At 35.1% G+C, this 14256-nt stretch overlaps 1 protein-coding gene across 2 annotated transcripts in view; it reads right to left on the bottom strand.

The window, feature by feature from the left end:
- The window catches only part of RADX (RPA1 related single stranded DNA binding protein, X-linked), a 67093-nt gene that overhangs the window by 10719 nt on the left and 42118 nt on the right, over positions 1-14256 (bottom strand). For both annotated transcript variants that reach the window (XM_054544078.2, NM_001133558.2), the window contains exon 12: positions 6358-6648. In XM_054544078.2, the coding sequence (XP_054400053.1) occupies positions 6358-6648 (291 nt within the window). The remainder of the gene's footprint in view (positions 1-6357; positions 6649-14256) is intronic.

Raw genomic sequence — 14256 nt, 5'->3', positions numbered from 1 at the left:
TAGATCTCATCTGTCCTCAAATATACAAGACAAGGTTCGCACACTCACCATTAGGGCCATACAAGGTTGTGCTAGAAAAGGGGCTAAGGGGGAAGAACTAAAGTGAATCCTGACCTTTGGCTGTCATCTTTTTATGTGGGTCAATGTCAGTTGGGGTAGATAAAAAAGACTTCCTAGAGGAAGAAAAGAATTCTAGCTATGTACTAAAGGATGAATAGCATTTAAATAAACAGAGAAGAGGGCATTTTAGGCATGGCAGGGAATAGCACAAGCCAAAGGTGTAGACCAGAGTAAAAGACCATCTTGGCTAGAGTAAGGGTAAACAAACACACAGAGCACAGCTTCAAAACTATGAATCCCATTTAGTGACCCAAATCAGAAACCTGAGAGTTATCCTTAACTCCTCCTTTTCGGTCTTTCCCAGATATTTAGTCAGCTAGATTCTATGACCTTAATATTTCTCTGATTCATCCCTTATAGTGATTCGTAAGTACTGAGTACGGGCCAATGATGGGTAACCAAATCCTTCTCGTTAAGCTGCAAATCAATCCAGAAACGCAAGTTCTTTGCTTTTTATGAGGAAATGACATTAAATCTCATATATTTAACTTAACATACAGCTAAAGGCCACTTAGCGCTTTCTAAGGATTATTAAAATTTGGTAGCCATAAATTGAAATAATCATGTTATCTAGAATTTTCCAAGAATTCTAATTCAGTATTATAAGAAGCATAGCCACGTCACAACTCCTAGCAATGCTGCAAGACTCATATGAATGTGCCCATGCTGGTATCTTATATCCTTGATTCTAAGACTAGATTTAACTTAGATATATATCATTAATTTTATTTTTTAATAAAAAGAAAACACTGCATTAAATTTACCATTGACCATTCCAACTTGCAAACAAAAAAGGAAGGACGCCTTAAAACTGAGAAACTATCAGAATTTGGAAATCCTGATATTTTCAAGAAAGTAGACATATTAGTGTGTTATTGATATTATTTTGAGTTGCTTTCTACATTATAAAATATTGGGAGTAGAGCTTCAGCATTATCAGTGAATTTTTTACTGAGCTGTTTGATTAAAACTAGAGTTCTGGTCGGGCGTGGTGGCTCATGCCTGTAATTCCAGCACTTTGGGAGGCCGAGGTGGGTGGATTGCTTGAGTCCAGGAGTTCGAGACCAGCCTGGGCAACATGGTGAAACCCTGTCTCTACTAAAAATACAATAATAAAAATAATAACTGGGTGTAGTGGTGTGCGCCTGTGGTCCCAGCTACTTTGGAGGCAGAGGTGGGAGGATTGCTTGAGCCCGGGAGGTGGAGGTTGTTGCAGTGAGCCAAGATTGTACCACTGTACTCCAGCCTGGGCAAGAGAGTGATAACCTGTCTCAAAAACAAACAAACGAATAAACAAACCACTAGAGTTCAAAGTACAAACGTTTAAGTCAATAGGCCTCAGGGCTTTTGTGCTTGCTGCCTCTGTGCCTAGAATGGCTTTTCCCCAGATAACTACTTCTCCACCAGACCTCTGTTATTTAAAATTTAACCCTTTCCTACTACAACACTCTCCAGCACCTGTTTTTCTTAGCACTTATCACCACCCCACTCTACTACAAGCTCTCATAGGGCAGGGTTTTTATCTGTTGTGTTCACTAATGTGACTTTAGCACTTAGAAGACTGCTAGGCACACAGTAGCTGCCCAGTAAATATTTCTTAAATTGAGTAAATAAATATACATGTGTGCATTTTACCTACAATTTTTCAATAATAGAATTTAAGACATTTGTGCAAGAGCATTCAAATATAAATTCATCCATATTGCCATTACCAAGAAATGAACACAAATATCCTGTACAAACCCCAAGAAAAATGGCTATGATGTAAGGAGAGCTGTTAAAATAATCTTTTCTAGATTTTTTTGTCAAAGCATTTTTTGGAAAAATTTGTCATATGGTTTGTTCTTTTCCTTTACTGTAAAATGCATTTAAAAGATAATTTCAAATTTTAATAACATTAATTGTGACATCAAGGTAATTTAATATACTATAGATACACTGAAATAATAAGGCTTTACTCATCTTTATATTTTCTTTTGTTAAAGCAGTCAAGTAGACCAATATAATTCTTTCCCTCCTTGGTATTAGCCTGTGGGCTCAGGATCAATTATTTCTACCTCTGGGATATGCTGCCTTTCTTGCTGAAAGCCTATTTGAAAGATTAGCTGAGTAGCACTGGGTTCCCTCAATGTTGATTCCCTTACCAATTAATGCTATTATTGGGGTTTATATCTTTTGACTTTTAAAAGACAAATAGGCAGCCTTCAGAGACTTGGAAAGGCTGGCTGGATTATGTTCCTAATTATCGAAGTCAAATGAAAATTGAGGAAATGACTTAAACTTTGATTGACTCATCAGATTTCATGGGTAACCAAATTAGTGTTAGTAGAGCAAAGATACACTATAACATCTGTAAGTTCAATTAAAACTTTTGAAAGGTGTATTCTTATATTTAAGGTGAGAAATAATTCTTAAAATTGGGAAAGACTGACCGACAGATTTTACATTTTGTACTTGGGCTAAGGGCACTGAAAATCTAGTGCGTTACTTCATCTCAATATATTCTATTTAAAGTGTGTGATCTTACATGGTAGGCAATGAGCTGAGGTTTTAATGGTTATAATCTATTGATTTGAGGCAAGTGAGATGGCCCAGCAAGAATTTAAAGGCAAGAACCAGTGCTTCTAGGATAGGTTTCTGACATTGCCATGGTACCAAGCTGGTGGTTGCTGAGAGCCATTAGGACTGTGGGAAAGAAGGAAGACTAATAATTCTACTCAATGTTTTCAAAAACAATTCACCCTTCCAGTCAGAGGTAATGACCAAGTAACAGGTTTGTGGTCCAAATAACATTTTTGGCTCCAAGAATAAGGCACTTCAAAATTATGAGGTCTTCTAGAGACTTGCAAGATATTGAAGAGGTATAATAAACCACTAGAAGATAGTATCACTAAATTAGACAATCTTCGTGCTTGGAGAACCTTAAACATCATACAGATTTATCTGCCTGGATTGGTTTAGGCAGTCTTAACTAAGAACAGGGGTCTAGAACAGGGTAAACGATGACCGGCGGGTTGGGGGGGATGGAAATTCAGCCTGCCCCTGGTTTTGTACATTCCATGAGCTAAGAATAGCTTTCACATTTTTAAATAGTTAAAAAAATCAAAAGAACAATATTTTATGATACATGAAAATATGAAATTCAAATTTTAGTGTACATAGCTTTTTTCAAACAGCCATGTGCATTCATTTACATATGGTCAATGGTTGCTTTCACATTAATACAGCAGAGCTGAGTAGTTGCAAAAGAAATTGTATGGCCTGTAAAAACCTCAAACATTTACTACTTGGCCCTTTACTGACCAAGTGTGCCACCTTGTATAAGATACACTTAAAGTCATCTTTCAGTTTTAGGATTCTACCTTTTAACAAATAGCACAGTAATAAGAGATTTATTCCTCTCTTCTGAGTTTATTGCTCATGTCCATGCTTAAAATATATACAAACCATTTGTCTGGTCTTATAATACAACTTGGGTTCATACTTTTATAAAAGATATGACAAATTCAGCACTTTCACATCAGATATTCAACTCTCATTCCAAGTAGTACTTGAAGTATAGATGTAGATAGTACTTGAATGAATGAAGATATGAATATAGATAGTACTTGAAGTATAGACAATGTATACTTCAAGTACTACTTAAAGCATAGTAGTTTTCAACCTTTAATCTATTCCTTTTTACCTGATGGACAGGATGTGTTCTTGGCAGTGGCATTCTCTCTGTGGCAATAAGTCTCTCTTATGAATGGAGTAGACTGAATGGGCTGCTTCTCTAGTGTGTATCAGAATTCTAAGAAGTATGAGTAGGTCTCTTGTAGATGACTTTGATAAGCTACCACCTCCCACCAAGACTGTATGAGAATCACTGGATCCAGTACCATTTATCCCAGTCCTCTAGGTTTTATCCCTTCATTAAGTTAAACTATTAGAGCGTGAAGTACTTGGATTATATAATAATAACGTGAAAATATATTCCTTTATAGAAATGCTTTATTAAGGTATGACTAATGATTATACTGATTAGGTATATTAAAATGTTGATGCACAAAGCAACTATCTGAAGATCATTTACATAACTTTTTAAAAAAAACTACAGTTGAAGTTTCATACAGTTAATTCAGACATGAATTTTGTTTGAGAGAAAAAATAGCAGGGTTCCTATATGTAATTGTTTTCTCTGCAACAGATGATACGTTTAGAGAATCAGGAGATCTGATTTCCAATCATGGCCTGGCTTTTACCTAGCCAAGGGTAAGACTAGAAGATATCCAAGGTTTTGTTTGGCTTTAAAATTAAATATCTCATCAGAAAAAAAAACAACAACTAAAAAAAAAAAAAAACTCTTCTCCCTTCCTGCCAGAAAACACAGAAAATTATTGCCAATGGTAGAAATTTGGTTATTTGCAAGTACCTAGTAATACCTACTTTTGTGCTTCCTTTAAAATGTTCTGTTTTGTTTCATTCATAAATGGCTTATTTTCCACTGTCTTTTAACTATGTAAACCATCCTTGGAAAAATGTAGGATATAAAATATATATAGAAACAGCATACTTCTAACATGGATTAAAGCTAGTGGGAGGAATGATGAAATTTCCTTCTTCACATTTGATTCCTGCTTTTAGCTGACTCATAGCCAAAGCTACACAAATTTATAGTTACATGTAATACAGCTGAGAAGTCTTAGTCAAGCTGTTTTAATAGAGCACTAACATGTTAAAAGTAAGAAAAAAAATCAAGTTCTATGTTTCTAGATGAACTCATCATTTCCATGGTTACCTTTTTAATTTTTAATTTTGTGGTTATTAAGTGTATATATTTATGGGGTACATGAGATATTTTGATATAGGCATGCAATATGTAAAAATCACATCAGGGTAAATGGGGTATCCATCTCCTCAAGCATTTATCCTTTGAGTTACAAATGATGCAATTATACTCTTTTAGTTATTTTAAAATGTACAATTAAATTATTATTGACCATAGTCACCTTATTCTGCTATAAAATTGTAGGTCTTACGCATTATTTCTAAATTTTTGTATCCATTATCCATGATTATTATTTTTTTGATGGATGGGAAATTTTGCTATAATTTTTGTTTCCTAGATACAAAACTAAAGTTGATGAACTACTTGAAGAGACCAAGTAATACATTCTAGTGAAAAAGCATTTGAAACTTAGGTCTGTGGTTGTCTAATGGAGTCAGTGAGAATTCAGACTTTTCATAGATTACATACATACTCACATGTCTGTACATATTTATATGTGAGGAGGTAGGGAAGAGGGATTGGGAGAGAATAAAAGGGAAAAGAGAATCTTGATAAAGATCAAGGCAATTCATCCAAGGACTGCAAATGTTAGCACCACGCTCTCACCAACTGAGCTAACTGGCCAAGATGTCCAGTACTACAAATGTAAAAATCCATGAACTACATTATTCGGTCATTAAGTTAATTTGCTAATAATTTTTTCCTCATTCCTTCATTTTAAGGTAATAAGACCTAGTACTAAGACCTTCCTGTGAAACACAAATGCATTGTTTTGCTTGACACTGAGAGTCATTTAAACTAAGATTTTGTTTTAGAATTTTTTCGTGTGTAAATTTTTCATCTTTCAGAAACAAAAAAAATCTAAGTTTTAAAATGTTTTGACTTCTTTAAATTTCTGTAAGTTCCATAGCTACATCTCAATTTTGAAAAACCTGGGTAAATCAGCTTATTTTCTCTTATCAGACAAGGGAAGTTTTTTCAATAACTTATTTCTAGTCAACCTCAGTTACTTGATTATTTTATTATCTTGAGGGTCTAAACAGATCTTTTTTTTTTTTTTGTAGGGGCTTCTTTTGATTAGTATTCTTTCTTCTCTTTAACTTACACTTTACCCTTCAGTGGTTCCAATGAATGAAGAGGCAGAGAATATAGGCAAGAAAGTGGTGGCTAAGGGAGAACAGAAGCTGCCTCAGAAGTAGACTGATAGTCAGGAATGAGGAAAATTCCCTTAGTTCTCCCATTCTTCTCTCCCCAGATACTTTCCAAGGACTTGCCAGTGTTTAGAAGCACACAATTAGAGCTTCATTTATTCCATAATTAGTGCTCCATTCCTTTTGTTGGAGCCAAACAAGAACTTCCCTTGGGCTTAATGTTTTTGTGGGAAGGGCTTAAATTTTTAAAGCGAAATAGTAGGTATATTTAAAATATGTTAAATTAATGATATGCAAAAAGAACAGTGAACTTACCTAGTATGGTTACTTCAAAATGTCCAAGGCTTCGGGCGCTCTTAAAATCATCAAGTTTTGGGGGCCTTCCTTCTGGTGGTACATATTTCGCAGGCTGAGAATTATACTGGTCACTAAGAAACTTTCTGTGTTCAAACATAAATTTCCGTGGAATACTTTCAGGATAAACACGGCTGTAGTGTAGGTGATCTATTAAGCCAAACTTTTTCTCTCTCCACAGCTGACTCTCCCACCTATCACTTATAGTTTTTCTGGCTTTCCCTTGCAGACTAGTATTTATATTTGCTCGACCTGTTAAAGACACAAGGAGATAGACACAATTGATCTATAAACTAATCAAATCAAGTCATTCACTGCAAAAAAAAAAAAAAAACACAGATTAATGAGGAAGAGTTTAAGTAACATTAAAAATCAAACCACCACCTACAAAATATAAAATGAATACACAAAAGAAAATTCTTATTAAAGTGAGGAACTAAATTCACTTTCAAAATAAACTTTTACCGTAAAATACTAAAGTGACATGGTTTTCTCTGTTGTTGGAATTACGTAGATTTGTAATTACCTTCTTTCTACTTTTTCTAAATGTTCTAAATGCTCTTAAACATATGTTCTTTTTATATTCAGCGACAAATTCAAATTAAATCAAATTCATGATTGGAGATCACCCACTCTTGGTGGAAATTTGAGCCTAAAATAAACTTTTGTTAATCTCTGCTAAAAGTAAACTGAACAAATACAGTCTCCTTCTTCAATACTTCTCTCCTTCAGAGGGGCCATTTAGGGGTTGGGCATGGTGGCTCATGCCTGTAATCTCAGCATTTTTGGAGGCTGAGGCAGGAGGATCACTTGAAGCCAGGAGTTCAAGACCAGCCTAATTAACATAGAGAGACCTGTCACTAAACAAACAAACAAACAAAAAACAAATAAACAAAAAAGAACAAAAACAAAAAACAAAGGGGCCATTTATTTATTATATATGACACTCCTTTAGGGAAAACAAAAAGGGAACGAAATTGAGATGAAAGACCCCCTCAATTTTTGCTGTTCTCTATCGTCAAATCATCATTTATGTATGATTAAAATCTAACACATTAAGTTTCTAATGCAGAATATAATTTATCCCTTATTGATATGGTTAGGCTTTGTATTCCTACCCAAAACTCACCTTGAGTTGTAATCCCCAGGTGTTGAGGGAGAGACCTAGTGAGAGGTGATTGGATCATGGGGGTGGTTCTCCCATGCTGTTCTCATGAAAATGAGATAGTTCCCACGAGATCTGATGGTTTTATAAGTGTTTGACATTTCTTCCTGCACACATTGTCTCTCTTGCCTGCCACCATATAAGACGTGCCTGGCATGATTGGAGGTTTCCTGAGGCCTCCCCAGCCATGTGGAACTGTGAGCCAATTAAACCTCTTTTCTTTGTAAATTACCCAGTCTCAGGCAGTCATTTATAGCAGTGTGAGAACAGACTAATACACGTATACATTATGACATTCGTTCATCCATTCAACAAACAATTACCGAACACCTATTATGTGCCAGACATTGTGCTAAGGAATTTGGTACAAGTAATATTTTGATTAAATAATGTACCATGGTAGAATCAGAAACACTGTAAAATCAGAATAAAAATTGATTTTGGAACAACAGTTCTGCTAGCTGAGATAGGCTGACAGCTTAAGAGTTTACCAAAGTTGCTGACTTTCTTTCTTGCCTATGTCCTGGTATTCTTATCCTAGCATAAAAAACCTTGCTGAGGCAGAAGGTGGCTGCAATAGCAAGGTTTCAGTATGGTTAAAATACTACTTCTGATTATCAGACTTCATTACATATTCCCAGAGTGCTTGCTTGATTTCTTAAGCCTAGCTGGAGACTTACTGAAAATGTATTACAAGGTAAAGTATTAGTTTGAGTTGTAAGGGAAGATGAAGAAGTTGAACACATACTTCTTACCAGGAATTTAAAATATTGCAATACTACAAAAGAGTTTTTTAAACTAAAAATTCAGTTGATGAACACACAAATTCCTATAATAATGATTGATAACAAAAGGGATAAAAAACTTAGTCACACATGAAAAGATCAAAAGGAATAAATCAAAGCTGAGAAAAAGAGTTAGTAGGACTAAATCAATGATTGGGAAATGCTTCATCTTTGGTATCTTCTAGAAATAAATCTCTTCTCAAACTAATAAAAGTACATAATCAGAACAACAATTAGTAGCTATTGCAATGATCTAACCCATATTAAACATTCCTGCTTGACTTATTTTAGAATACAGCACGCAAAAGAAAAAGTGATATGCTATTCTAATTTTTAAAAATTAAGTATTTACATCTACCTTATAGAAAATGATTATATGATTGACCTGTTTGGAAAAAGCCAGAATATTTTCTATGCATATTTTCTCATTTGAGTGTTAATATTAAGGACTGCCAAGGTACAAATGTTTATATGAAAAATTCCTCTAAAGAAACATGCTTTATTTTTTTTATTTTAGTAACTGGGGACTACAATTACCTACCTCAATTACATCTTCATAATTAAGTAATACAAATGGGTATGAAATCAATACAGGAGACATTGGCAGTTATTGGTTGTGAATAGTAACAAATCAAAGGCAATAAATAGGAAAGAGACAAAATATATCTAAAGCTCAGGTTTTTCTAAAAATAAGATGGAAAATCATGAAGTAGTTTTTTTTGAATATTAATAAAATTACTATATGAAACATGTTATATTTTAAGCTTAATGCATAGCTAAAATACAGGTTACTTAGCAAAATTATATTTTTATATTTTACAATTATAATTTTCATTCTATTATTTCAATTATCTATTTTACTCTTATTTCTGGTGAGATTGGTTCAATGTTTTAATGAGGAACATTTATATTTAGGTCGTAAGGTTAAAAAAAGAATGCAGTTCAAACGTATGTACGTAGGCATCGTGAATTTTTTTTTTTAAATCTACTCCAAGCATTTCATTACGTGGATAAGAGTGGTAGGTTGATAGAGGCAGGCTCACGCCTGTAATCCCAGCACTTTAGGAGCCTGAGGCAGGAGGACTGCTTGAGGCTGGGAGTTCAAGACCAGCTTAGGCAACATAGGGAGACCCTGTCTCTACAAAGTAATAATAATAATAATAGTAATAAAATAAGCAGGCATTATGGCACACACCTATGGTTTCATCTACTTGGTAGCTGAGGTGGGAGGATCGCTTGAGCCTGGGAGGTCGAGGCTGCAGTGAGCCATGATTGTGCCATTGCACTCCTGCCTGGGTGACAGAGCAAGACTCTGTCTCAAAAAAAAAAAAAAATGTAATGGGGTGTATGGAGGCAGGGGGAGGGAAAGGAGCTATTTTCTTTGCCTCTCCTTCTTGCTTGCAAGTATATAACAGACTTTTTAAAGACTAGTGAAAGCCAGAGGCTACCTGTAATGCCTTGTGTTACTGTTAACTTTTCAAATGTATGTCTGAGTTACTAGATAGAAGCACAAACCACACAAACATATTAATTGTATATTCACAAAATGAATGACTTTTGAATTTACAAGCATATAAAAAGCCAAAGTTATCATGAAACTACCTGGGAATACATTAGTGACCATGTTGACACATATAGATCTAATTCATTCATTAAAACTGCAATATAATATTACAGTATATTAATATGCTATATTTATAATCATCTGTTAATTAGCATTTAGCTTTTAATTTTCTCTATTATAAATAATTTTCCAGCGAACATCTTGGAATGTGTCTTCCTATGTGGCCAAAGACATAAATGGAATTTCTAGGTCACAGAGTGTAACACATTTCCAACAAATTAGGTATTGTCAAATTATTCTCAAATGGTGGTTGCAGCATATTTATTCTAAGAAAGGGGGGAGGTGCATGAGTATCTCCCTAATACAAATGCCTACTCCAGCTGGAATACTGAGTTTGTTAAAAAGAGACAAGGAGTAGGTAATTGAGGGATCCTTGACTCTTCTCATTTCTCTACTTTAAATTTTTATCAATATCCAGTTATAGTTGATTGTATCAGAAATCTACTTTTCTGATATAAGTATAGACACTCAAGCTTTCTGTTGTATGGTATGTACTTTTCCATCTTTTTATATCATATCTTTACATTTAAATTGGTTTTCTTTTAGATGGTATATGGTTGGGTCTTACTTTTATACCCAATATAATATTCTCCACTTTTTACTTGGGGTATTTATGCTATTTATTTTAATATAAAGGCATACCTTGTTTTAATGCACTTTATTGTGCTTCACAGATATTGCATTTTTTTGCAAATTGAAGGTCTGTGGGAACCCTGTGTTGAGCAAGTCTATTGGTGACATTTTTTAAACAGCATATGTTCATTTTGTGTCTCTGTGTCACGTTTTGGTAATTATCACAGTATTTCAAACTTTTAAATTATTATATATATTATGGTGACCTGTGATTACTGATCTTTGATGCTACTATTGTAATTGTTATGAGGCGCCACAAACCACACCCATATAAGATAGCAAACTTAATTGAAAAATACTGTGTGTGTTCTAACTGCCCCAATTACTGGCCATTCCCCTGTCTATCCTCTTTTCCTCAAGTCTCCCTATTCCCTAAGACAAAATAATATTGAAATTAGGCCAATTAATAACCTTATAATGTTTTCTAAGTGTTCAAGTGAAAGGAGAGTCACACATCTCTCATTTTAAATCAAAAGCTAGAAACAATTTAGTTTAGTGAGGAAGGCATGTCAAAAACCAAGATAGGCTGAAAACCAAGGCCTTCTGAGCCAAACAATTAGCCAAGTTGAGAATGCAAAGGAAAAGTTCTTGAAGCAAAGTAAAAGTGCTATTCTAGTGAACACATGAATGATAACTAACTGAAACAGCCTTATTGCTGATCTAGAGAAAGTTTTGGTGGTCTGAATAGAAGATCATGCTAGCCACAACAATATTCCCTAAGGCCAAAGCCTAATTCCTAGCAAGGCCCTAACCTAACTCTCTTCAATTCTATGAAGGCTAAGATAAGTAAGGAAGCTGGAGAAGAAAAGTTGGAAGCTAGCAGAGATTGGTTCATGAGGTTTAAGAAAGGAGCTATCTCCATAACATAAAAGTGCAAGGTGAGGCAGCAAGTTCTGATGTAGAAGCTGCAACTTATCCAGAAAATCCAGCTAAGATAACTGATGAAGGCGACTACACTGAACAACAGATTTTCAATGGAGATAAAATACCTTTGTATTGGAAGAAGATGCCATCTAAGACTTTCATAGTTAGAGAGGAAAAGTCAATGCCTGCCTTTAAATCTTCAAAGGACAGGCTGACTCTCTTCTTAGGGGCTAATGCAGCTGACGACTTTAAGTTGAAACCAATGCTCATTTACCATTCCAAAAATCCTGGGGCCCTTAAGAATTATGCTAAATCTACTCTGCCTGTGCTCTAGAAATGGAACAAAGCCTCAATGACAGCACATCTGTTTATAGTATGGTTTACTGAATATTTTAAGCCCACTATTGAGAACTACTGCTCAGATAAAAAGATTCCCCTCAAAATATTACTGCTCATTGACAATGCACCTGGTCACTCAGGAGCTCTGATGACCAGGAGCTCTGATGGAGTTCCATCAAGGAGTTCAATGTTGTTTTCATGCCTGCAAACACAAAACCATTCAGAAGCCCATGGATCAAGGAGTAATTCTGACTTTCAAGTCTTAATTCTTAAGAAAAGCATTTCATAAGGCTATAGCTACCTTAGTGATTCCTCTGATGGATCTGGGCAAAAGTGAAAACTGAAAACCTCCCGGAAATTTGAAAACCTTCTGGAAAGGATTCACCATTCTAGATGCCATTTAAAGTATTTGTGATTTATGGAAGGAGGCCAAAATATCAACATTAACAGGAGTTTAGAAGAAATTGATTCCAAACCCCATAGATGACTTTGAGGGGTTCAACACTTTAGGGTAGGAAGTAACCGCAGAAGTGGTGGAAATGGCAGGAGAACTAGAATTAGAAGTGGAGTCTGAAGATGTTACTAAATTGCTGCAATCTCATCATAAAACTTGAATGGACGAAGAGTTGCTTCTTACAAATGAACAAAGGTGGTTTTTTTGAGATTGAATCTATTCCTGGTGAAGATGTCGTGAACATTGTTAAAATGAAAATAAAGAATTTAGAATATTACATAAGCCTAGCATAATAGATAAAGTAGTGTCAAGGTTTGAAAGGAGTGACTCCAATTTTGAAAGAAGTTCTACTGTGGGTAAAATGCTGTCAAACAGCATCACATGCTACAGAGAAATCTTTCCTGAAAGGAAAAGTCAACTGATGTGGCAAAATTTATTGCTGTCTTATTTTAAGAAACTGTCAAAGCCGATTCCTCAAGGATCTAGAACTAGAAATACCATTTGACCCAGCCATCCCATTACTGGGTATATACCCAAAGGACTATAAATCATGCTGCTATAAAGACACATGCGCACGTATGTTTATTGTGGCACTATTCACAATAGCAAAGACTTGGAACCAACCCAAATGTCCATCAATGATAGACTGGATTAAGAAAATGTGGCACATATACACCATGGAATACTGTGTAGTCATAAAAAAGGATGAGTTCATGTCCTTTGTAAGGACACGGATGAAGCTGGAAACCATCATTCTGAGCAAACTATCGCAAGGGCAGAAAACGAAACACCGCATGTTCTCACTCATAGGTGGGAAGTGAACAATGAGAACACTTGGACACAGGGTGGGGAACATCAAGCACTGGGGCCTGTCATGGGGTGGGCGGTGGGGGGAGGGATAGCATTAGGAGATATACCTAATGTAAATGACGAGTTAATGGGTGCAGCACACCAACATGGCACATGTATACATACGTAACAAACCTGCACGTTGTGCACATGTACCCTAGAACTTAAAGTATAATAAAAAAAGGAAAATCTGAAAAAAAAATAAAGCTGATAACAACTTAAAAAAAAAAAAAAAAGAAACTGCCACAGCCATCAGCATAAGGCAAGACCCTCTGCCAGCAAAAAGACTATGACTCACTGAAGGCTCAGATGATGGTTAGCATTTATTGGCAATATAGTATTTTTTAATTAAGGTATGTACATTTTTGGATATAATGATATTGCATACTTATTAGAACGTAAACATAACTTTTATATGTACTGAAAAACCTAAAAATTTGTGTGATTTGCTCTACTGCAATTTTCACTTTATTCTAATGGTTTGGCACCTAATCCACAACATCTCTGAGGTATGCCTGCAATTAACCATGGAAGGACTTAAATTTGCTACTTTTCTATTGTTTCTCTTTGACTCATCTATTCCTTAGATCGATTTTCTCTTTTCCTGTCTTCTCTTGGATTGAATGTTTTAAAAAACAATCCCTTTGTAGATTCTGGATATTAGCCTTTTGTCAGATGAATACATTGCAAAAATTTTCTCCCATTCTGTAGGTTGCCTGTTCGCTCTGATGATAGTTTCTTTTGCTGTGCAGAAGCTCTTTAGTTTAATTAGATCCCTTTTGTCAATTTTGGCTTTTGTTGCCATTGCTTCTGATGTTTTATTCCTAAGTCTTTGCCCATGCCTATGTCCTGAGTGATACTGCCTAGGTTTTTTTCTAGGGTTTTTATGGATTTAGGTCTTATGTTTAAGTCTTTAATCCATCTTGAGTTAATTTTTGTATAAGGTGTAAGGAAGGGGTCCAGTTTAAGTTTTCTGCACATGGCTAGCCAGTTTTCCCAACACCATTTATTAAATAGGGAATCCTTTCCCCATTGCTTGTTTTTGTCAGGTTTGTCAAAGATCAGATGGTTGTAGATGTGTGGTGCTATTTCTGAGGCCTCTGCTCTGTTCCATTGGTCACTTAAACAAATTTACAAGAAAAAAATA

Source organism: Pongo abelii, chromosome X (assembly GCF_028885655.2).
Source record: "Pongo abelii isolate AG06213 chromosome X, NHGRI_mPonAbe1-v2.0_pri, whole genome shotgun sequence".
Classification (NCBI taxonomy): domain Eukaryota; kingdom Metazoa; phylum Chordata; class Mammalia; order Primates; family Hominidae; genus Pongo; species Pongo abelii.
The sequence above is the reverse complement of the archived record's forward strand: the minus strand, read 5'-3'. Positions and strand labels throughout refer to the sequence as shown.